Here is a 21,804-nt window from a genome sequence, read left to right as displayed (position 1 = left end):
GGAGATCTTCCACTATTACAACTGATCTCCAGCCGATAGAGATCAGTCCCCCTGGAGAAAACGGCTGCTTTGGCAACTGGACTCTATGGCATTGAAGCCCCTCCCCTCTCCAACCCCACCCCCTCAGGCTCCGCCCCCAAAATCTTGAGGTATTTCCCAACCCAGAGCTGCAACCATACCTTTGGGGCAGGTTAGGGTTGCCTACCTCCAGGTACTAGCTGGAGATCTCCTGATATTACAACTGATCTCCAGCTAGGGTTGCCAGGTCCCTCTTTTCAACAGGCGGGAGATTTTGGGGGCGGAGCCTGAGGAGGGTGGGGTTTGGGGAGGGGAGGGACTTCAATGCCATAGAATTCAATTGCCAAAGCTGCCATTTTTCTCCAGGTGATCTGATCTCTATCGGCTGGAAATCAGTTGAATTAGCAGGAGATCCCCTGCTACTACCTGGCAGTTCCCCTGGAGAAAATGGCCGCTTTGGCAATTGGACTCTATGGCATTGAAGTCCTTCCCCTCCGCAAACCCTGCCCCAAAAACCTCCTGCCAATGGTGAAGAGGGACCTGACAACCTAGGTAAAGGTCCGCTGTGCAAGCACCGGGTCATTCCTGACCCATGGGGTGATGTCACATCCCGACGTTTCCAAGGCAGACTTTGTTTGCGGGGTGGTTTGCCAGTGCCTTCCCCAGTCATCTTCCCTTTACCCCCAGCAAGCTGGGTCCTCATTTCACCGACCTCGGAAGGATGGAAGGCTGAGTCAACCTGGAGCCGGCTGCCTGAAACCAACTTCCATTGGGATCAAACTCAGGTCGTGAGCAGAGCTTGGACTGCAGTACTGCAGCCTAACACTCTGTGCCACGGTTCTTATTTCTCAAAAGTGTCCTTCAGGCAATGTGGTGGACAGGAAATGCAAAAGATGGGGGAAAGGGTAGCCACAGGACAGTGGCTCAGGAAACCCGATGCTGGCCTGGACTTTTGATCTGATGATTCAGCAGGGCTCTTTGGGGATGGAGTTCTCCCAAAATTACAGCTGATCTGACGACACAGATGTGTTCCCCTAAGGAAAATGGCAGGTACCGAGAGCAGACTCTGGGGTATCAGATCCCTGCTGAGCTCCTTCCCCTCCCCAAGATCCATCCCCAAATCTCCAGGAATTTCCCAACCCAGAGTTAGCAACCCTACTTTGATCCATCCCCAAATCTCCAGGAATTTCCCAACCCAGAGTTAGCAACCCTACTTTGTACAAGGTTCTTGAACCTTTACTGCTTGTATCGAACAGGAACTTTGAGGGAGATGCAGCTTCCCTGAGAGTGGGAAGGCACTGTTCCTCCTCCCTCTACACAAAAATGGCTCTCTAGTTTTGTTCTTTGTTCCCGTCACCCAAGACCACCATTTGCCAAGCCTGCCAAGTTCCAACTTCCCACCCTCCCTTGGCCACCTCCCCACAAGACAGAGATCAACTCACTTATATTGGTAATCATCAATAGGTGGTGCTGTTGAGAGAGAGAAACCAACAATATTAGAAGTCTGCGAAAGTTCGTTGAGATGGGTGGATGGAGAAGCCCTGAAGCTTGCAGGTTCTCCGTGGAAAAAAAGAGGTCAGAGGAAGAGACTTAACTGTCTGATTCACTGTCCCGGCAGCCAATACACAGCATAAGTAGAACCACCAGAGCTGGGACGGTAAATGCCAACAGCCAGACCAAGAAGATGGCATCCGTCTGGAGGGCATCCATGCCACCTGCAAGGGGGGCAGTAGAGATACCGTGGACTCTGGGCAGGAGTAGATCCTGGGCTGAAGAACAGCTGTGCAAATCCAGAAGAGCCCTGTGGGAAAGAGCCACATTTTTTGCACTCAGTGTTTTTACAATTCGAAGAAGAAGAAAAAGAAGAAGAGTTGGTTTTTATATGCCAACTTTCTCTACCACTTAAGGGAGACTCAAACCGTCTTACAATCATCTTCCCTTCCCCACAACAGACACCCTGTGAGGTAGGTGGGGCTGAGAGAGCTCTAACGAGCTGTAACTTGCCCAAGGTCACCTAGCTCGCTTCGTGTGTAGGCGTGGGGAAACAAATCCAGTTCACCAGATTAGCCACCGCCGCTCACATGGAGGAGTGGGGCATCAAACCTGGTTCTCCAGATCAGACTCCACTGCTCCAAACCACCACTCTTAACCACTACACCATGCTGGCTCTTCACCTCACGGGGGCTACAGAAATCTGGAGTCTTGCCATTCTGACTAAAAATGGTGATCTCAATTTGACGACTTCCTCGTGCGGATCATACTCGTGAAGCTTTACATTTACAGCATTTTCGGTTTCCTCTCGCCCAGTTCTTCCCATTTTACTTGTGTTTTTTTTTTTTAATTCAAAGGAAATATTTACAAGCGTGCCCTTCTGCCCTCCAAAATTGGGACCCAAGGTGGATAAGACCCATTACAATGATAAAAGAAAACACCTGAATACACCTGAAAACAATGATAAAAGAAAACACCTGAAAAAAATCAAACCACAGTCTTAAATGAAATAGTGGATGCCCCTCGAAGCCATATTTTTGCATATGAATAATGTAAAAAGGAACAGATGATCCGGGAATGAAAAGTGGGTGAAATAAAAAGGCTTAAAGCAACACAGCAAAAAAGACAACACAGCAAAAAAGTGGGTGAAATAAAAAGGCTCAAAACAACACAGCAAAAAAAAAAAAGACTAATTCACCCCCTCCCGTATTTTTTTTATGCCTTATTTGGAAGTCAGAGCAATTCCTGCCAACGTTTGGATTTTCAAAGCAAAGAAAAACGGACTGGAAATGAAAGGGGAGATACAGTCTAGGACCGCCTATTGTTGCTTGGCGGTCCCTGCTCTTGACATGATATGGGGTGGTGGTATGCAAGTGCCGTGGGACTAGGGACGGCCTCCGTGGCGAGAGGACACCTCCTTCTCTTCAGTGTCTTAACTTGAAGCTCTAGCAGCAGCAATTCAGTAAGACGTTCCTTAGCTTGAGAGTGATGTTTTGAGCATGGCAGTCTTCTAACTTTCTGCCTTCAAGGGAGGCAGAACAGTTCATTTGGCACAGTGACACCTACGCCATTTTGCAGATCGTGCGGCTAGCAGGCTCAGCAGTTTGGCCTTACACATAGGAATTCAGGGAAATCTTTTTGTACCCAGGAATCTGCCAAGGAACTTTGCACCCCTGTCCTGGAGTCCCTGGATGTTGCAGAGGATTATGGGAAGGAAGGAAGGAAGGAAAGAAAGAAAGAAGGAAAGGAGGAAAAGGAGAAGAAGGAGTTGGTTTTTATATGCCGGCTTTCTCTACCACTTAAGGGGGAATCAAACCGGCTTACAATCAACTTTACTGTCGGGGAGAGGGGGTTTGCTCCCCTACATCAATTAAAATGACCCAGAATATGTATTTTATATGCTGAGCAGCATTACTTATTTGTTTATAATATTTCTATGCTGCCTCTTCAGAGTCCCGCACGAGGCGGCTTGCAATTAAAAAACACAGTATAAAAAAACAAGTCCTTGGACATAAAAACTATCCATAAAACAGAAGCAGACCATTTTTCTTGAATTTGTATGATTTTACAGAGATTGTTTTATTGTATTTAATGAATTTGTATGATTTTATATGTTGTTAGCCGCCTTGAGCCCGGTCTTCGCTGAGAATTGAGAGCGGGGTATAAATCGAACTAAACAAATGTAAAAAGCCAGGTCTCTCTTTGCCAATGGCAGGAGGTTTTTGGGGCGGAGCCTAGGGAAGGCAGGGTTTGAGGAGGGGAGGGACTTCAATGCCATAGAGTCCAATTGCCAAAGCAGCCATTTTCTCCAGGTGAACTGATCTCTATTGGCTGGAGATCAGTTGAAATAGCAGGAGAACTCCAGCTAGTACCTGGAGGTTGGCAACCCTACCTATTCTGGGCTTCCACAGACTCACCTGGCTTAGCTGTAAAGGAGATGAGTGTCATCCACATATTGGTGGCACCTCACTCCAAATCGCCAGATCACCTCCCCCAGCACTTTCATGTAGATGTTAAATACCATGAGGAATAAGATAGAACCCTGCAGGACACCATAGCATAAATGCCATGGGGCCAAGCAGCAGTCCTCCGGCACCCCCATCTGGAATTGGTTGGTCAAGTAAGAGCAGAACCACCAAAGCACAATGCCCCCCACTCCCACCCCAGTCAGATACCACGTTCGACAGCATCAAAAGCCACAGAGAGGTCTTGAAGAAGCAATGGGGACACACTCCCCATCACTCTCATGGCAAAGGCCATCTGTCAGAGCCACCAAGGCCATTTCCATCCCAAAGCCAGGCCTGAATCCAGATTGGAAATGGTTCTAGATCAGGGGTGTCGAACTCAATTGTTACAAGGGGTGGTTAGGGCATAAATGTCACTTGGTCGAGCTGGGCCATGCCTCACCAGTCCAGATCGAGAGTGGGGGGTGGCTGCCTTGGCTGGCCGGATAAGAGCTCTCAAGGGGCCAGATCTGGCCCATGGGCCTTATGTTTGACACCCCTGGCCTAGATAGTCCATCTCCTCCAAGAGCACCCGAAGCTGTGTAGCTACTCCCCGCCAGATCATAACAGTGGTACAGATGATTTCAAGTCCACCAAGATTATATGTTCCTATTTTCGTTTCAATTACTAAACTGGTATGCCGCTGTGGTCCACATTCGTTAGTCTAAATACCCTAGATTCCTGGGTGGTAACAGAGATTAGCATTCCCATTATGCCTATAAGCATATATTTAGGGGGGAAACAGGAAAATCTTAATGTTTAGGAAGCAAGCTGTTTACGTAGCTGAGACAGGTGATGCTAGAATTAGGGAGGCTCAGACTGTTACCTTTTCTGCCTATATGATCAAACAAACCCGGAGGGGGAGGAAGAAGAAGAGTTGGTTTTTATATGCCGACTTTCTCTACCACTTAAGGCAGAATCAAACCAGCTTACAACTGCCTTCCCTTCCCCTCCCCACAACAGACACCCTGTGAGGTAGGTGAGGCCGAGAGAGTATGACTTGCCCAAGGTCACCCAGCTGGCTTCGTGTGGAGGAGTGGGGCATCCAACCCGGTTCTCCAGATCAGACTCCACCGCTCCAAACCACTGCTCTTAACCACTACACCATGCTGAATACCCAGTTCAATGCAGGGAGCCAGCCAGACCTGTTGGGCCTCATTGCTGCCCCACCCGAATTGAGAATGTGACCCAGAGCACACGTTGTCTTCAAAAAATCATGTCCTTTCAAAGAATCTTGTCCACCATTTTATGTCACAAAAGAACCCTGGGCGTTTAGCCCCCCCCCCCCAGCAGTCTGGGAAAAAATTGCTGTAGAGCAGCCAGGTTGTTGCACCCAGCAATGTGAGGGGCCGTGGCTCAGTGGTACAGCATCTGCTTGGCATGCAGAAGGTCCCAGGTTCAATCCCTGGCATCTCCAGTTAAAGGAACCAGGCAGGTAGGTGATGTGAAAGACCTCCGCCTGAGACCCTGGAGAGCCCCTGCCCGTCTGAGTAGACAATACGGACTTTGATGGACTGAAGGTCTGATTCAGAATAAGGCAGTGTTCATGTGAGGATCTGTGGCAGAGCCCCCCCCCCCACTTTGCATCCAAAAGTCACCCCCCCCAGCTCCACCCGTGATATCTTCAGCTGAAGAGTTTTGGGGGAAAAGACCAGGGAAAGCTGGCGCCCATCAGATATACTCTAAAGTGGATGGCTTTCACAGTCTAAGGCAGTTTCATATGACCAGATTAGGAATGAGGGAAGGTGTCATTTCTCCTAAAATAGTCTAATATCCGTCATGCGGAGGATGGATAAAATAGTCTAATATCCATCATTCTGCTGCAGAAAAGAATCTCCATGCACCTGAAAAGTTTGCAAATGTAGATTTAGACCTAAGTTACAATCCTCAGCACTTTCTTTTAAAAAAATGCTGTAATTCTCAGTGAAGTCAAGGCAAGGATCTTCTAATCATATGCATTTCAGATCAGAGCCGATACCAGAACAGGAGACAAATGGCACGGGTCTTTTTGGAAAAGCGATTGCGCTGGTCACCTACTGCGACTGAAAAACACCTCAAAGGGAGCAGGCAAGAAGGTAGCTGCTCCCTAGAGAAGGTTGCCTTTTTCTGATTGTCGACAAGCCACAAAAGGACATCTGTAGTTATATCAAGGCAGCCAGGCTAATGAACTTTTTCGTGGGCTAGTGACTTTTGTGGACTTCGGTGATCCACTAGATTCCTCCCTAACTTGACAAGAGAAAAGGCAAAGCCAGATGCTGTTCTACATACATACCAGTATGTCCTGATGAAATTTCCTGTTTCGGCACAAACCCTTCAGCAACAAAGGATATACGGGCAACTTGATATATGGGGTGAAAGCCTGAACAGCCACCAGATTTTATGGTGGATATTGCTATATATTGTGCTATGAAATACCACTCACCAAAAGTGAAGACCCAGAACTCCGAGGTTCTCAGGGAAGGTTCATTAGCCCTCCTTCCGTTCCCCCTCCCCAAGGTTGTGGGAACAGGAGTGACTCACTCTAGTGACAATGACCCACAGCCGGATTTGGGTGCCTGCAAACGTAGCGCTGCTCTTGTGTTGTGGGTACCGTGGGAGGGAGGGAATTTGCAGCTGCAGTGTGGTAGAGAAGAAGAAGGGTTGGTTTTTATACGCCGCTTCTCTCTACCTTTAAGGAGTCTCAGAGCAGCTTACAATCACCTTCCTTTCCCCCTCCCTACAACAGACACCCTGTGAGGTAGGTGGGGTTGAGAGAGCACAAAGAGAGCTGTGACTAGCCCAAGGTCACCCAGCAGACTTCATGTGGAGATGGGGAAACCAACCGGTTCACCAGATTAGAGTCCACCACTCGTGCGGAGGAGCGGGGAATCATACCCGGTTCTCCAAATTAGAGTCCACCTCTCTTGGAAAATATAAGAAGACCCCAAGATCCAAAAGGCCGTGCCCTTGTAGGACAGGTGACATCGAAACTATTGAACATGTATTGTTCAGCTGTCCATTTTATCATGGGGCTTGTATTAGACTTACTGATCCCCTGATCAGTGGATTCCCAGATAAGTCGGCTGAGTTCCTGTCTAAGAAGCTTCTGATGGGGGAGATTCCTCATCGTTCGTTCCCCACTGCCAAATTCTGCATCATTGCAATTAAAATACGCAAAAATAGGGTGGGAAAAAACTGTTACATTCTTTTATACGTCTATATTTTTTAGTAATTTTAAGTTGGCAAGCCACTTTTGCGTCATGCACTAATTTTGTGTTTTATTAATACCAGATTTTTTTAATCAATTTTTGTAATCTGTAATAGTTTTTACGGTTTTATCAAGTTGGACAATCTGGCGTACTAATTTCTGGCTGGTCAAATAGACTGTATCAATAAACTTGACATGACTTGACTTGAGTCCACCTCTCTTAACCACTACACCATGCTGGCTGCTCAGGGCGGGGGAGAGGAAACAGGTGTCTGGGTTGGCCACACAGAGATACACTGCCAGGCCTTTTAAGGGGCCAAGAAAGGGAAAGGCCAGAGGGCCCAGACAACCATCCCCGCCGCTCCATATGACATACAACACCCTCAACTTCCCCACGGCTTGACTGGAGCCCTGGCAACCGACCAACGCGACCGCAAACCACAGGTTCCGTTGCAGGGTGGAAACCAGCACTGCTTCAGGGGCTCATTGGAGGGAAATGGGGCGCGAAGAGAAACCGAGGTGCGGGAGCGAGCGAAGGCCCCGGTCAAAATTGGAGGCCTTCGGCTCTCATGCCACCACTGTTTGGTCTGTCCTCCGCGATCGCGCTCACTCTCCTCCTTCAAACCAGCTCAGCTCAAGGAGATCGGTATCAGAGGACAAGAAGCAACGATAGCAAGGCAGGAAAGAGATGCTATCACGCAGTGCAGTGGGGACGTGCACAGAACACAGAAAAGCAGTGTGTGGGCAACAGACAAAAAAGATACTCAAACTTTGCTCCCTTGGTTGGATTAAGCCTTAAATCTTGCACCCCCAAACTCCCTCCCTTAGCCGTTTGCTCCATTGTGATCCCCTTTTTCCTGCTCTGGTCCGCTCCAGAAGTCCTGCCCTTGGGAACCACAGAGCCTTCAAAGGATCCAGGACTGCAACCCACCAACCTAGGATACGGTATTGCTCAGGTAACAGGTCAAGCCCCCAAGTCGGTCCTCTTCCCCACCTTCTCCGCCGCGCAACTCACATCTGGGGGGGGATGACCAATTCCACGCCTGGATGAGGTCCTCTCTGCCGTGGCACCGATGCTGCTGCCGTTCAGATTGCTCAGGCAGGAAGGAAATGCCACGGCCGCCAGCAGGAAGTCACAGGGCAGGTGCACTCAAGTGACACAGGAGGGAGAAGCTGACACTCCACCGCATTCAGAAGATTCAGAAGCTCAGGGAATGATAACCAGGCATCACGTGGTCCCCCCAGGCCCTTTTAGACCTTGCACAGCTCTCCAAACAACCCCCAATCCCTGTGCTAGAGCCCCCAGCCACATCCCAACCAGAAGGGGCTCCCAAGCTTCTCCCATGGCAGGAGTACCTCCAGGGGTCACGCCACGTTTACTAAGAGGTTCCCAGACCACAACTCAAGAGACTCCCGGAACGGCACTGCGGGTCACTAGTGCATTTATACATTTTGAGACAAGACACATTTTGAGCTGCATCCAGACATAGACGCAAGGCCTGTGGATCTCTTTATTCAAACAGTAAAATCAACCGGTAAAGCTCATCCTGGACTGGACAACTTTGGGCTGCCGGTGTTGCCTATTTCTATGCTCCTCCTGGGGAAAGAAAAAAAAAAATCTCCCTGCCCGCAGAAAACCAGCATGTCAGAAGGGAGGGCTGAGTACATGACAATGGAGAGCTCCTCCCCACCTTCTCTCAACATGCTGTTTCCCTGCTTATAACCTGCAGGCCACCCCCACCCCCGGCCTGAAATGGTACAGTCCAGGAAAAGCTTATATTGCTGGATCGTGTCAACTGTATTAATCGCCCCCTCCGTGCAAGAGAATTTGCAAACATCTTCTGCATGCTGAGCTGTCAAAAAGAAAAGAAAAAAGCCCCCTGCGTTCTAGAAGGGCTGCACACCAGGTGTGAACTCGCCCGCCACTTCAAGACTCCAGCCGACTCAAAGACCCGCAGACGAACTGACAAAATCGTTTCTCACTCTGGTCCTGCGTTGAGTATGTAAAGGTTTCCCCTCCCCGCCCTATCTGAAAGGTCACTTCACACCTCCTCCACTCAGTTCCCCTGCTTGGCTCCCTTCAAACCAGCAAGCCGCAAAAAGTTCATTCCAAAAAAAGGGGGGGCGAAATATGTACACATCGCAACACCTGTCCAGCTTTTAAGACGTACCCAAGGGTGGAAGAGCAGTTAACCGAAATTCTGCATCACGAGAACTGAAGAAAAATCCTGCTGGATCAGACTGAGGCCCATCAAGCCCAGCAGCCTGTTCACACAGGGGCCAACCAGGTGCCTCTGGGAAGCCCACCAACAAGATGACTGCAGCAGCATCCTGCCTCTGTTCCACAGCACCTCATATAATAATACATAATATAATTATAATAAGGACAAAAGAAAAGCCCTGCTGGATTAGACCAAGGCCCATCCAGTCCAGCAGTCTGTTCACACAGGGGCCAACCAGGTACCTCTAGGAAGCCCGCAAACAAGACGGCTGCAGCAGCACCATCCTGCCTGTGTTCCAATGCACCTAATATATTCGGTATGCTCCTCTGATCCTGGGGAGAATAGGTATGTGTCATAAGGGCGTAAGAAAAGCCACACTGAATCAGACCGAGGCCCATCAAGTCCAGCAGTCTGTTCACACAGCGGCCCACCAGGTGCTTCCCCCGAAAAATACAGACACGTGGATCTGGATAAAGTTTTGTGCTTTATAAAAATCCCATCTTGACCAAAAAGCCACTGTCCACAAGACCACCCTCCTGGGTCCATGCACAGAGCCCCCTCCCAGCTCCTTGGATCAGCCGAGCAGAGGGCCTACGAGTCCGTATTCCTTCCCAAGACCGGATTAACGGGGGCAGGGACGGGTTTCAGATGAGGACGCTCGAAACAGGGACTTTTGTCGACCGGCCGCGTTGAGGAACCACGATGCGGTCTTCGCCTTCCGAGGGCTCATTCAGCTGACCTGGGGGGGATAAGAGGGAAGTGTCAGGGTTTGGGCTGTCAATGAAAAAAAGAGAAGGGGAATGAGACCCAACCTGAAAAACGGAAGCTGGGTACCCAAGGTTGGGTGAGATAAATAAAATAAATAGATAAAGAAAATGTAATTTATTTAAGGCATCATGTCAGGATAAAAATTATTTTAAAATATCGTTAAAACAGCACAATGGCACATCCTAGGTTGATATACTGTAACCACATTGCCAGACGCGTTTCAGCCTGTTTGGCTTTCCTCAGTAGTCAGTGGATACCCATGTAAAACATACACACATATTTACAGATATATAAGCATATACAGACAATTGTATATCAGACTAGGCACATATGTAGGTAGGTAGTCCCCTGTGAAAGCACCGGGTCATTCCTGACCCATGGGGTGACGTCACATCCCGACGTTTACTAGGCAGACTTGGTTTGCGGGGTGGTTTGCCAGTGCCTTCCCCAGTCGTCTTCCCTTTACCCCCAGCAAGCTGGGTACTCATTTTACTGACCTCGGAAGGATAGAAGGCTGAGTCAACCTTGAGCTGGCTACCTGAACCCGACATCCGTCGGGATCGGACTCAGGTTGTGAGCAGAGCTTTTGACTGCAGTACTGCAGCTGACCACGCTGTAGGTTGTATAGTATATTTCCAATTGTACAAACATCTGATTGTCTACAAGTGGTAATACTGGGCTGTATATATCTCCCATATAAAATGTGTGTGCAGTTATCAACTAGGTAAAACTAGTGTTTGGGCTGTCTACAGAGCCCGACGACAGAGAGGGTTAACTGGCTTCACCTGCTGGTTGGCTGGTTATCGGGCATCGTTCTGAGATGGCAGGAATTTCTGCCTTGGCTAGGCACGTTGGACTGTCATGAACAAGTGCTGTACTACAAGAGTCCGCTCTTCAGATCTTCAAAATAATCAAGCATTCACCCTCCCTTTTCTTTTGCCAAACCATACCCTAATTCTGATACTATCAATGCACAGGATGTAGTCATCTGTCACCAGAAGCAAGGCCTTCTGTTTTATCTCCGAGGCTGCAGAACGATCCTCAACGAGAGCAGAGAAATCCTCCTGGCTCTAATTTGCAACAGCGTCCTTCTTTCCATTTTGGATTTTGGCCTTGGGTGGATTTTCAGGGACTGGCCATTTTGCATCTTAGAAGCAGTTTTGTATTTGGAAAAGCTGTTGTTGAGCCAGTGTGGTGTAGTGATTAAGAGCGGTGGTTTGGAGCGGTGGAGTCTGATCTGGAGAACCGGGTTTGATTCCTCACTCCTCCACATGAGAGGCGGAGGCTAATCTGGTGAACTGGATTTGTTTCTCCACTCCTACACATGAAGGCAGCTGGGTGTTGGAGCTCTTTCAGCCCCACCTACCTCACAGGGTGTCTGTTGTGGGGAGGGGAAGGTGATTGTAAGCCGGTTTGATTCTCCCTTAAGTGGTAGAGAAAGTCAGCATATAAAAACCAACTCTTCTTGGTTAGACGATTCTTCTATTTTTTCCCCTTCTCAGATACAATGCATAAGTGGCCTGTACATGCTTACTCACAAACAAGCTCACTAGTAGGAAAAGGGGAATAATTACCTTGTGCGTATAGCTCAGTGCGCTTACGGTCTGCCTGGATGAAGCAGGCCGTGGCCAGGAAGAAACCGCCACCGATCACTCCCACGAAAGCGCAGGCCATCAGCGCGTACTCAAGGCTCCGGAACTGCGACATGAACGACTGGGGCCGACCGCGCTGGATTTGGTCGCTGATCTAGGGGCAGGGCGGGTACAGGAGAGAAGACAGACCAGTCAACACCCAGAGAACGTAAGAAAGGCTATGCTGGATCAGACCCAGGCCCATCAAGTCCAGCAGTCTGTTCACACAGTGGCCAACCAGGTGCCTCTAGGAAGCCCCCAAACAAGACAACTGCAGCAGCATTATCCCGCCTGTGTTCCACAGAACCTCATATAATAGGCATGCTCCTCTGAAACTGTAGAGAATAGGTATGCATCATAAGGACATAAGAACATAAGAAAGGCCATGCTGGATCAGAGCAAGGTCCATCAAGTCCAGCAGTCTGTTTACACAGTGGCCAACCGGTGCCTCTAGGAAGCCCCCAAACAAGACGACTGCAGCAGCATTAAGAGGGCTGACTTGTAGAGGGGACATCTAAAAAATACATGCTCAATGGTTTCCAGCTCCCCTGTGTTACACGGGCAAAGTCTCTCCACCCTGGGGATCTTCTTAAATCTCCCTTCTAATATGGCAGATGGTAGGGCTGCACATCTGGCCAATAGGCACGTAATGATGGATAAACTCGCGGCTGACGTCAAAGGCCTGGCAGAATGGCTCCATTTACAGGCCCTGCGGAACTCCTTAAGGTTCCACAGGGCCCAGATGTTACTAGGAAAACTATTCCACCAGGCCGGGGCCGGGGCCGAAAAAGCCCTGGCCCTTGTTGAGGACAGCCGCACACTCTTTGGGCTGGGGACCACCAGCAGATGATTACCAGTGGAGAGTAGAGCTCTTTGGGGGGGGGGTGTACCAGGAGAGGCGGTCCCGAAGGTACAATGGTCCCAGACCACGTAAGGCTGATTTAACAGACGGGGTAGGAAGGCAAACCTGGCAAATGTTATGAAAAGGTGCCTTCGCAATAACTCGGGTCAGACTGGTCCCAGCACCTACCATGCCGATAAGCGCAGGGCTCCCGGCGTCGCCCAGGAGATGGGAAAGCAGGATCTGGAAAGCTTCAGCAGTGGATCGACGGGTGGGGATGACGACATACTAGAAAAGAGAAATTAAAGACGACTGATTGGCGCCCTCTGCTGGAGAAAGGGGGACCCCTCGGGGCCCTCCACAAATTAACAAACATATGCAATATTAGGCTTTTTATAGCACATGCAAAAAGGAATCTTGCAATAGGAGACTTATCGTGACAAGCTTTTGCAAACTAGAGCCAATTAGCCTCTCCCCCGCCCACCCACAGAAAAATAAGGGAAGGGGGCAAATGGTCACAGGTTGTACCTTCTGCATTGGATGTAGGGCTCTGATGCACCCAATATAAGCATAGTGACTATTCATTATGCCTTAAGTGGTAATATAATCTTATTTGGTTCTATTGATTGTACTTGATTTTATTCACTCTGTCTATGTGTAAAGTGCCGTCAAGTCGCAGCCGACTTATGGCGACCCCTTTTGGGGTTTTCATGGCAAGAGACTAACAGAGGGGGTTTGCCAGTGCCTTCCTCTGCACAGAAACCCTGGTATTCCTTGGAGGTCTCCCATCCAAATACTAACCAGGGCTGACCCTGCTTAGCTTCTGAGATCTGACAAGATCAGGCTAGCCAGGGCCATCCAGGTTATTCACTACAATAACTTATTTTTCTTGGTCTTTTAAAGCTTAATTGTGAGCCTCTTTGGCAACTGGGTATGTTAAAGCAGGGCATAAGCGCTCCTTTATTTTTAAAACAAACTGTTCAAAGTAGACCAATATAACTGTGCTATTGTTATATAAGGGGGTGGAAGAACAATGACTTGCATCAGATCAGCTGTGACGGAACAGTGCTGGCTTCCAGTAAAAAAACATTAACACCCCCACCCCCCAAAAAAGGATTTTGTTGAGCTCCAAATTCTGCAGCGGTTAAAGTCACAGAAGGGGTACTTTTGTGCCAAAAAGCAGAGACAAAATGTTTAAAATATGTCCTAGGACATGAAATGGCCCTTGCTTTGAAGGAGAATGTCACCAACAAACGGGGAGAGGAGGTAAGAGAAGAGCTTTAATACTGTGACTGTAGCAAACCACAGAGCTTTGTTCTTGCCACACCTTCCCTTTATCCAAATTCTCACCAGAAGCATGTCCGCAACAATGGCCCAGTTAAGAGAAAGGAGGGTCTCGCCGATGAAGATGAAAACCTATGGGGCAAGAAGAAAAAGAGTTTTATATGCGGACTTTCTCGATTAACACTCATCTCAGGGAAAACTTTATTTCCTGGGAAATGAAGTAATTGAAGTTCTCAGATTGCAGGCTTGGAGAAGAGTTTCCTCTATAGAGACAATTAGGCAGGATAGAGAAAACACTTTGCCCACCTGTCAGGAAAAGGCAAGATAGATGACGGATATCTTGAGCTGGATGATAGAAGGAGGAGGAGGAGGAGGAGTAGTAGTTGGTTTTTATATGCCAACTTTCTCTACCATTTAAGGAAGACTCAAACTGGTTTACAATCACCTTACCTTCCCCACAACAGACACCCTGTGAGGTAGGTGGGGCTGAGAGAGTGTGACTAGCCCAAGGTCACCCAGTGGCTTCATGTGTAGGAGTAGGGAAACAAATCCAGTTCACCAGATTAGAGTCCACAGCTCATGTGGAGGAGTGCGGAATCAAACCCGGTTCTCCAGATCAGAGTCCACCATTCCAAACCACCGTTCTTAACCACTACACCACGCTGGCATAGAGGAGAAACAGATTACGGCAGCTACGTACGGTGCCCAATGGTTAAGCCAAGGGGACGGGGGAAACTCGAGGAGCAAAGCAAACTCACATAAGTGGCGATGATGCTCCCCTGCGCGCACACCACAGCCAGGAAGAGGAAGGGGGCCGAGCCCAGCAGACCAGCTGCACAGACCAGGGGGTCGGCGCGGGGGTTGTGACGCTGCAGGCGCCGGGAAATCTCCACCCCGCTGCCGACGCCCAGCACGCCAGTCACACAAGTGATGATGCCAAAGATGAGGCTGCAAAAGACGGCGACACCAAGCAATTGAGGCACATGCAGCCTTTCGTTGTCGTCTTGACAACACCCCTGAAGGATGAGAAGCATTATTACCCCTTCTCTGAAGACGGGGATGTCAGGATAGAGAGAGTGGCTTGCCAGAACGGGAGTTAAAATAGGGTATTTCAGGTGCTTAAGAACATACAAAAGCCACGCTGGATCAGACCAAGGCCCATTAAGTCCAGCAGTCTGTTCATACAGAGGCCAACCAGGTGCCTCTAGGAAGACCACAAGAGGACCGCAGAAGCATCCTGCCTGTGTTCCACAGCACCTGATATAATAGGAATGCCAATAAGAACATAAGAAAAACCCTTCTGGATCAGACCAAGGCCCATCAAGTCCAGCAGTCTGTTCAAACAGTGGCCAACCAGGTGACTCAAAAGCCCACAAACAAGACGACCACAGCAGTATTATCCTGCCTGTGTTCCACAGCATCTAATATATTAGGCATGCTCCTATGGCACTGGAAAGAATAGGTATGCATCATAACTAGTATCCGTTTTGACTAGTAGCTATGGATAGCCCTCTCCTCCATGAACATGTCCACTCCCCTCTTAAAGCCTTCCAAGTTGGCAGCCATCACATCCTGGGGAAGGGAGTTCCACAATTTAGTGATGTGTTGTGTGAAAAAATGCACCCTTTTATCTGTATTGAATCTCTCTCCCTCTGGCTTCAGCAGAGGATCCCACATTCTGGTATTATGCGAGAGGCATTTTGTAGCAAAGCCTCTTACAGCCACAACACTACACCAATTCAGGAAAGTTGTAGGCAGCCACCACCACTGAGTCAGACGTTCCTCAAGGGGGGCTTCAGCTAGATGCAAGAGCCTTCCCCCCTGCTAACTCACCTGTCTGAGCTGCTGCAAACTTCCTCTGAAGGGCAAGGCTGAAGGCTTCCACTGGCCAGGCGTGAGCGGTACAGAAACGCAGGGGCCCACAGAGCGAGGGAACCCGTGACGAAGGCCACAGCCGTGAAGCCCAGAGATGACAACACGAAGCTGCGGCTGGCAGACAAGAAGAAAGGGAAGGCAAATGAATGGATAGGGTTACTCAGTAATTAATGTTAGGAACAAAGTATCAACAACTGTGTAATGGACACAGAGAAGTAAATTGCCAAACAGAGGATGATAAAAAATGTTACTGTAACAGTGTAAATACATCAAAGGTACGCATCTCAAATCTTGGGTCTCCCACAAGAGCTTCCTACACAAACCTACAAGTTGTTATAACATATCAAACTAAAGTCAGGAGATACAATGTTATAATAAACACAGATTTATAATAAACACATAAGCTTCCAAAGTTGAATGGGAAAGACAACGGTAGGCACTATCTTCTCGTTTCATGTGTCTTCGTCAAGTCTCTCCTCATACAAATCGTTTCACAAACATCACTCTATTTTTTTTAGAATGGAAAAGATCTTTATTTAATAAAATACAATATTGATTCAGTAAAGTACAGAAGCACTGGAAGAATGATATCAAAACACTACAGGGTGTTATGGAATTAAGAAAAGAAATACAAACATGAGGCTAACTAAGTTGACAAGACAAACATCACTCTGTTATAAAGGCATAAACGTGAATTACCACCCGCATACCCAAACTTGATTGTTTTCTTTCCCATTCAACTTTGGAAGCTTGTTGATACTTTGTTCCAAACCTTTCTCGGTAGTCAAAAGGAGCCCCCCTTTCTCCTTTCCTCACCAGCAGAAAGGAGCCAACCTGATATGTTCAGAGGATGCTTTTGCTAATGCCTTGGCAGCCAAGCCATTTTGGCTTGCTGAAGAGGATTCTGAGGCAGAAGCCGTGGCTCATGTTCTCCTCAAGAGCCTCAAGCCGACCACGCACTTGTCCTGGAGTACCCAGCACCCCTTTTTGGCAGCAGATGAGCTATTCTCCAGGGAAGGTGGTCTTCTCCAGGGAGAATGCTAAGGCTCTCTAAGACACATTTTGAAAACTACCATCTTAAAGCCTGCTGGAGCCTTGCCTATCCAACCCTGTCCAGCCTCCCTACAGAGCATGTTTTGCTCCTTCACTTTACACCATCGGTGCTCAGCTCACAATCAGAGGGTGGTAAACACAAAAGGAAGGCGAAGCAAGGAGTCTCATAGAATCATACAGTTGGAAGGGGCCATATAGGCCATCTAGTCCAACCCCTTGCTCAATGCAGGATCAGCCTAGAGCAGTGGTTCGCAAAGTGGGCGGTACCACCTCCTGGGAGGCAGTGGGATTACCAAGGGGGGCACTAAGAGGCAAGGGGGAAGCAGGGGGGTGCTAGAGGTGGGACCCTTCAATTGTGTTGCTGGATAGGGAAGGGGGCGGTGGCGTGAACAGTTTGGGAACTACTGGCCTAGAGCATCCCAGACAAGTGACTGTCCAGCCGCTGCTTAAAGACTGCCAGTGAGAGGGAGCTCACCACCTCATTAGGTAGCCGATTCCACTGTCGAACAACTCTTACTGTAAAAATTTTTACTGTAAAAAACTTTTCCTAATATCCAGCTGGTGCCTCTCCGGTTCCAATTTAAACCCATTATTGAGAGTCTTATCTTCTGCTGCCAACAGGAACAGCTCCCTGCCCTCCTCTAAGTGACAGCCCTTCAAATACTTAAAGAGAGGAATCGTGTCCCCCCTTAACCTCCTCTAAGTCTAAGTCTGAAATACTAAGCCTGAACTGCTAATTGTAATAAGTCTGATTCTAATAAGTCTGACTCTAAGTCTGAAATACTAATTGTGAACACAGCATCAGGGGTAGGAAGCTATTCCATATCAATTCGGAACAGAAAGGGGGAAAGGGAAAGAAAGCGTGTGCGGATGTAGTGGCAGTAGATTCCACCTCTCCCGCATCACTCACTTGCTGCTGAGGGCCCGCAGGTCAGTTATCCACGAAGTATATTGCAAGGGAGCATCCGAGCGCGTCTCCACAGCGCCCCGAGGTGGTTCACGCACCACAGCCACCAGCAGCAGCACAGCCAAGAGCCCTAAGCCAGGAGTCACCTGCAGGGGAGAGCAGAGAAGGCCAGTTCTCAGTGTGGGCTGCGTGGGGAGGGGCTGTGGCTCAGTGGTAGAGCATCTGTTTGGCATGCAGAAGGTCCCAGGTTCCATCCCCAGCATCTCCCGTTAAAGGGACTAGGCAGGTAGGTGACGTGAAAGACCCCTGCCTGAGACCCTGGAGCGCCACTGCAGGTCTGAGTAGACAATAATGACTTTGATGGACTGAGGGTCTGATTCAGTATAAGGCAGCTTCATGTGTTCGTGTGGGCACCTGAACAGAGGAAAAATAAAGCCCCACGTGTTTTAGGGGGCAAGGCGAGCCATTGTTTTGTGGAAAAGGGATCCCAAAAACAACATCTAAAAAAACACATTTGAAGCAATTAATAAGATAATCAACGTTGAGCGATACCACATCCCCAGCTGTACTTACCCGTAGAGCCCAATGCCAGTCACCAGCTAGTGATTTCACCTGGGATGCCACAATGTAGCCTAGACCACTGCAAGGAAGGGAGAGGGAGCAGTCAGAACCTCTCCTCCCAAGAACCAAACCTCTACAAGAACCAAACACTTGCTTGATTTCTGCCACTGGTTTAAGAAGAAGAAGAGTTGGTTTTTATATGCCGACTTTCTCTGCCACTTAAGGGAGACTCAAACCAGCTTACAATCACCTTCCCTTCCCCTCCCCACAACAGAGACCCTGTGAGGTAGGTGGGGCTGAAAGAGCTCCAACAGAGCTGTAACTTGCCCAAGGTCACCCAGCTGGCTTGGTGTGTAGGAGTGGGGAAACAAATCCAGTTTACCAGATTAGCATCTGCCGCTCATGTGGAGGAGTGGGGAATCAAACCCGGTTCTCCAGATCAGACTCCATTGCTCCAAACCACCGCTCTTAACCATTACATCATGCTGGCTCCTTAACTTTATCTGTGGATTATCGAGGTGCACAATGGGCTGTTCTGGCAGCAAAAGAGTTTCTAATTGACAGTAAACCAATTGACTGATATATATAAAAAACCATTAAGAAGCAGTGTTCTGAATTTGGAAGCTGCAGACACTGAAGTGTTCCCACCTGCCCACAGGTATGGCGAAATAGAAGATGCTGAGCATGCGGGATCGAAGGTCACCCACGAAGAGGTCAGCGATAATGGTGGGGGCGATGGTGGAGTAGCTGGCCTCCCCGACACCCACCAGGCCTCGTGTCAGCAGAAGCAACCAATAGTGCTAAAACGGGAAACAAACAGACGAGTCGTATCAGGGCACCCCAAAGGCACAGCTTTCCCATAAATCTAGTATACCCCTTAAAGGGCCCTACAAATTGCAGTCATACACAGGTGCTGAGAACTGTCGCAACAACATTTCCTAAGGCACCTTGGTTGAAAGAGCCGCAAGAGAGAAGGAGGTTTTAAACTTGTCAGACACACCCAAGGCAGATTACAAAAGTGATTAAAAACATTCAGTCTCTTAGTAAACAGATTACAGGATATAACATTTGAATCTAACAGTGGAGATTCCTAGTAGGACAATAATGCAGTTGGGTTGGGACTGCAGAACAGGGGCGGGGAGGAACAACGTATGCGAACGTATCTGCTCGATCTCTCTCTCGAAATCTTATGCCCTGCCACTCTTGTTGGTCTCTTAAGGTGCTACTGGACTAGAATCTGACTGTTGAAGACAACAAGGCAATCAGCATAGGAAAGACTTTATTCCTATTCTCGCTCTGACTGGAACCATTACACTGCAGCTTTGAGAATAAAAACAATAAAATAAAGAAAAGCAGCCCACCAGGTTTAAAGAAAATCTCTGGCTTAGAACGAGTAAAAAAATCTCCTTCAAGTGATCAGGTAGGAACCTTGTGTAGTAAAGTTCTTAGGGTCTACTTAGGGCTGGTCAAACAGAATAAGGGCAATCTCTCTCAAAACCGACTTCAGACAAACTGCCCAAAGGGCCCCACTGCCAGATTTCCACCCCCCTACACCCCTCATGAGCCCAGACGTTTGGATGAGGAGAGGATATGGGGGGGGGGGGGGAACAAAAATATCCAAAATACAAACCCAGAGTCCTTCATTATGCCCAGGAGATAAACAATCCACATAGTTATCCGGGCTGTGTAACAGTGGTCTTGGAATTTTCTTTCCTGACTTTTCGCCAGCAACTGTGGCAGGCATCTTCAGAGTAGTAACACTGAAGGACAGTGTCTCAGTGTTACTACTCTGAAGATTCCTGACGTTTCGCCAGCAACTGTGGCAGGCAAGAAAATTCCAAGACCACGGTTACACAGCCCGGATAACCTACAAGAATCAATGAACTCTGACCGTGAAAGCCTTCGACAATATTTTAATCCACATAGTCTTGCCAGTTATACAAAACTCTCCCCACCCCCATGCCACCCAGCTCACCCGTATACCTTCTTGGGGATGAAGCTGCTCCCCAGAGTCACACCTGACCAGAAGGTGATCCCGATACACATGAGGTTCTTGCGATTATAGCGATCCCCCAGATAACCGAAAATCGGTGCTAGTACCATGTAGCTACAAATAAAAACTGCCAAGAAAACAAACTGGTTAAGAGAACACAGAATTCCCATCAGCTCTTGTTCAACTCCTACTCCAAGAGTGATATCCCTACAAAACTCATGGGTGGGCAGACAACCCAGAGTTCAAGCCCTTCCCCTGTTATTTACCTGTCTGTATGAGTCCTGATTTGCTGTCATCAATATTAAAAAACTTCTCAATGTCAGGGAGAACACCTGATACAAAGGAGGAAAAGAGCACTTAACATCAAGGAAATAAAGCAAAGTATCTTTATTCCTCAAAACCAACAACAGTTGTTTTAAAATGACATCTGGGGAAGACTTTAAGGGGCCAATTCCTCATTGTTCTACAAGCTGGACCCCACAACACATATGTGGGGACAAATATCATCTACCACCCCACTTTCTGTCATATAGAGGACGGTGCCGAGTTGTTTTCTGTTGCCCCAGAAGGTCGGACCAGAACCAACAGGTTGAAATTAGATCAAAAGAGTTTCCGTCTAGACATCAGGAAGAATTTTCTAACAGTCAGAGCGGTTCCTCAGTGGAACAGGCTTTCTCGGGAGGTGGTAAGCTCTCCTTCCCTAGAGGTTTTTAAGCACGAGGCCATCTGTCAGCAATGCTGATTCTATGACTTTAAGCAGATGATGAGAGGGAGGGCATCCTGGCCATCTTCTGAGCATGGAGTAGGGGTCACTGGGTGTGTGTGTGGGGGGAGGTAGTTTGGAATTTCCTGCACTGTGCAGGGGGTTGGACTAGATGACCCTGTTGGTCCCTTCCAACTCTATGATTCTATCCTCCTCCCCAAAATTTCTTACCAGCCACTGTGAAGCGGTCCATGTAGTTAAGCAGGTTGACAAAGAAGAGAACCCCGACGATGCGGACCGCGTGCGAAGTGGAGATTCCGGTGATGGTCTGCACGTCTCCCTCTTCTTCCTTCTCGCGCCTGGACTGAAGGCCCTCCTCGTCCTCTGTGTCATCGGGCTGGCTGAGGACGGGGGCCGTATCAGCATAAGGGAGCCACGGGGACGCCATGGCGGGGGGACTGGGAGGGCCCTGCTGGGAGGAGGGGGGGGAGGCACACAAACAGAAGAGAGATCAGCTCCTTCCTGACCCTCGAAGCACATACAGAGTGAAGGGGGCGGTGGAGGGGGGAGAACAGCCCTCGTTCGCAAAGGGAGCTGAGAGGCTTCCTCGTCCCCCCCAAGGGCCAGAGGTCCCGAAGATCCCCCAGCCCCAAATTCTTATCCTAACGTTAGAATCACCCCGGAAGTGAAAGCCCCCACCCGTCCCCCGAAAAAGACCCCCCCTCCCCCGCTTGCTTACACGAGGCCTTCCCTTCTCCCACCCCAA

General features: G+C 48.8%; 1 protein-coding gene across 1 annotated transcript; it reads right to left on the bottom strand.

Annotated features, from left to right (window-relative positions):
- Positions 1-10,040: 10,040 nt before the first annotated feature.
- On the bottom strand, positions 10,041-21,400 carry SPNS1 (SPNS lysolipid transporter 1, lysophospholipid). Its single transcript, XM_056863844.1, has 12 exons — positions 21,270-21,400; positions 20,602-20,667; positions 20,326-20,462; positions 18,991-19,142; positions 18,355-18,421; positions 17,785-17,927; positions 15,780-15,935; positions 14,705-14,894; positions 14,013-14,078; positions 12,852-12,950; positions 11,765-11,936; positions 10,041-10,161 (listed from the first exon to the last, which is right to left on the bottom strand). The coding sequence occupies exons 1-12, from the start codon at positions 21,289-21,291 to the stop codon at positions 10,067-10,069; spliced, it is 1,365 nt and encodes a 454-aa protein (XP_056719822.1). The 5' UTR covers positions 21,292-21,400; the 3' UTR covers positions 10,041-10,066.
- Between the last annotated feature and the right edge of the window lie 404 nt (positions 21,401-21,804).

The sequence above is a fragment of the Euleptes europaea genome, chromosome 18 (genome assembly GCF_029931775.1).
Source record: "Euleptes europaea isolate rEulEur1 chromosome 18, rEulEur1.hap1, whole genome shotgun sequence".
Taxonomy (NCBI): domain Eukaryota; kingdom Metazoa; phylum Chordata; class Lepidosauria; order Squamata; family Sphaerodactylidae; genus Euleptes; species Euleptes europaea.
Note: the sequence above shows the minus strand (reverse complement) of the source record. Positions and strands in the feature narration are given on the sequence as shown.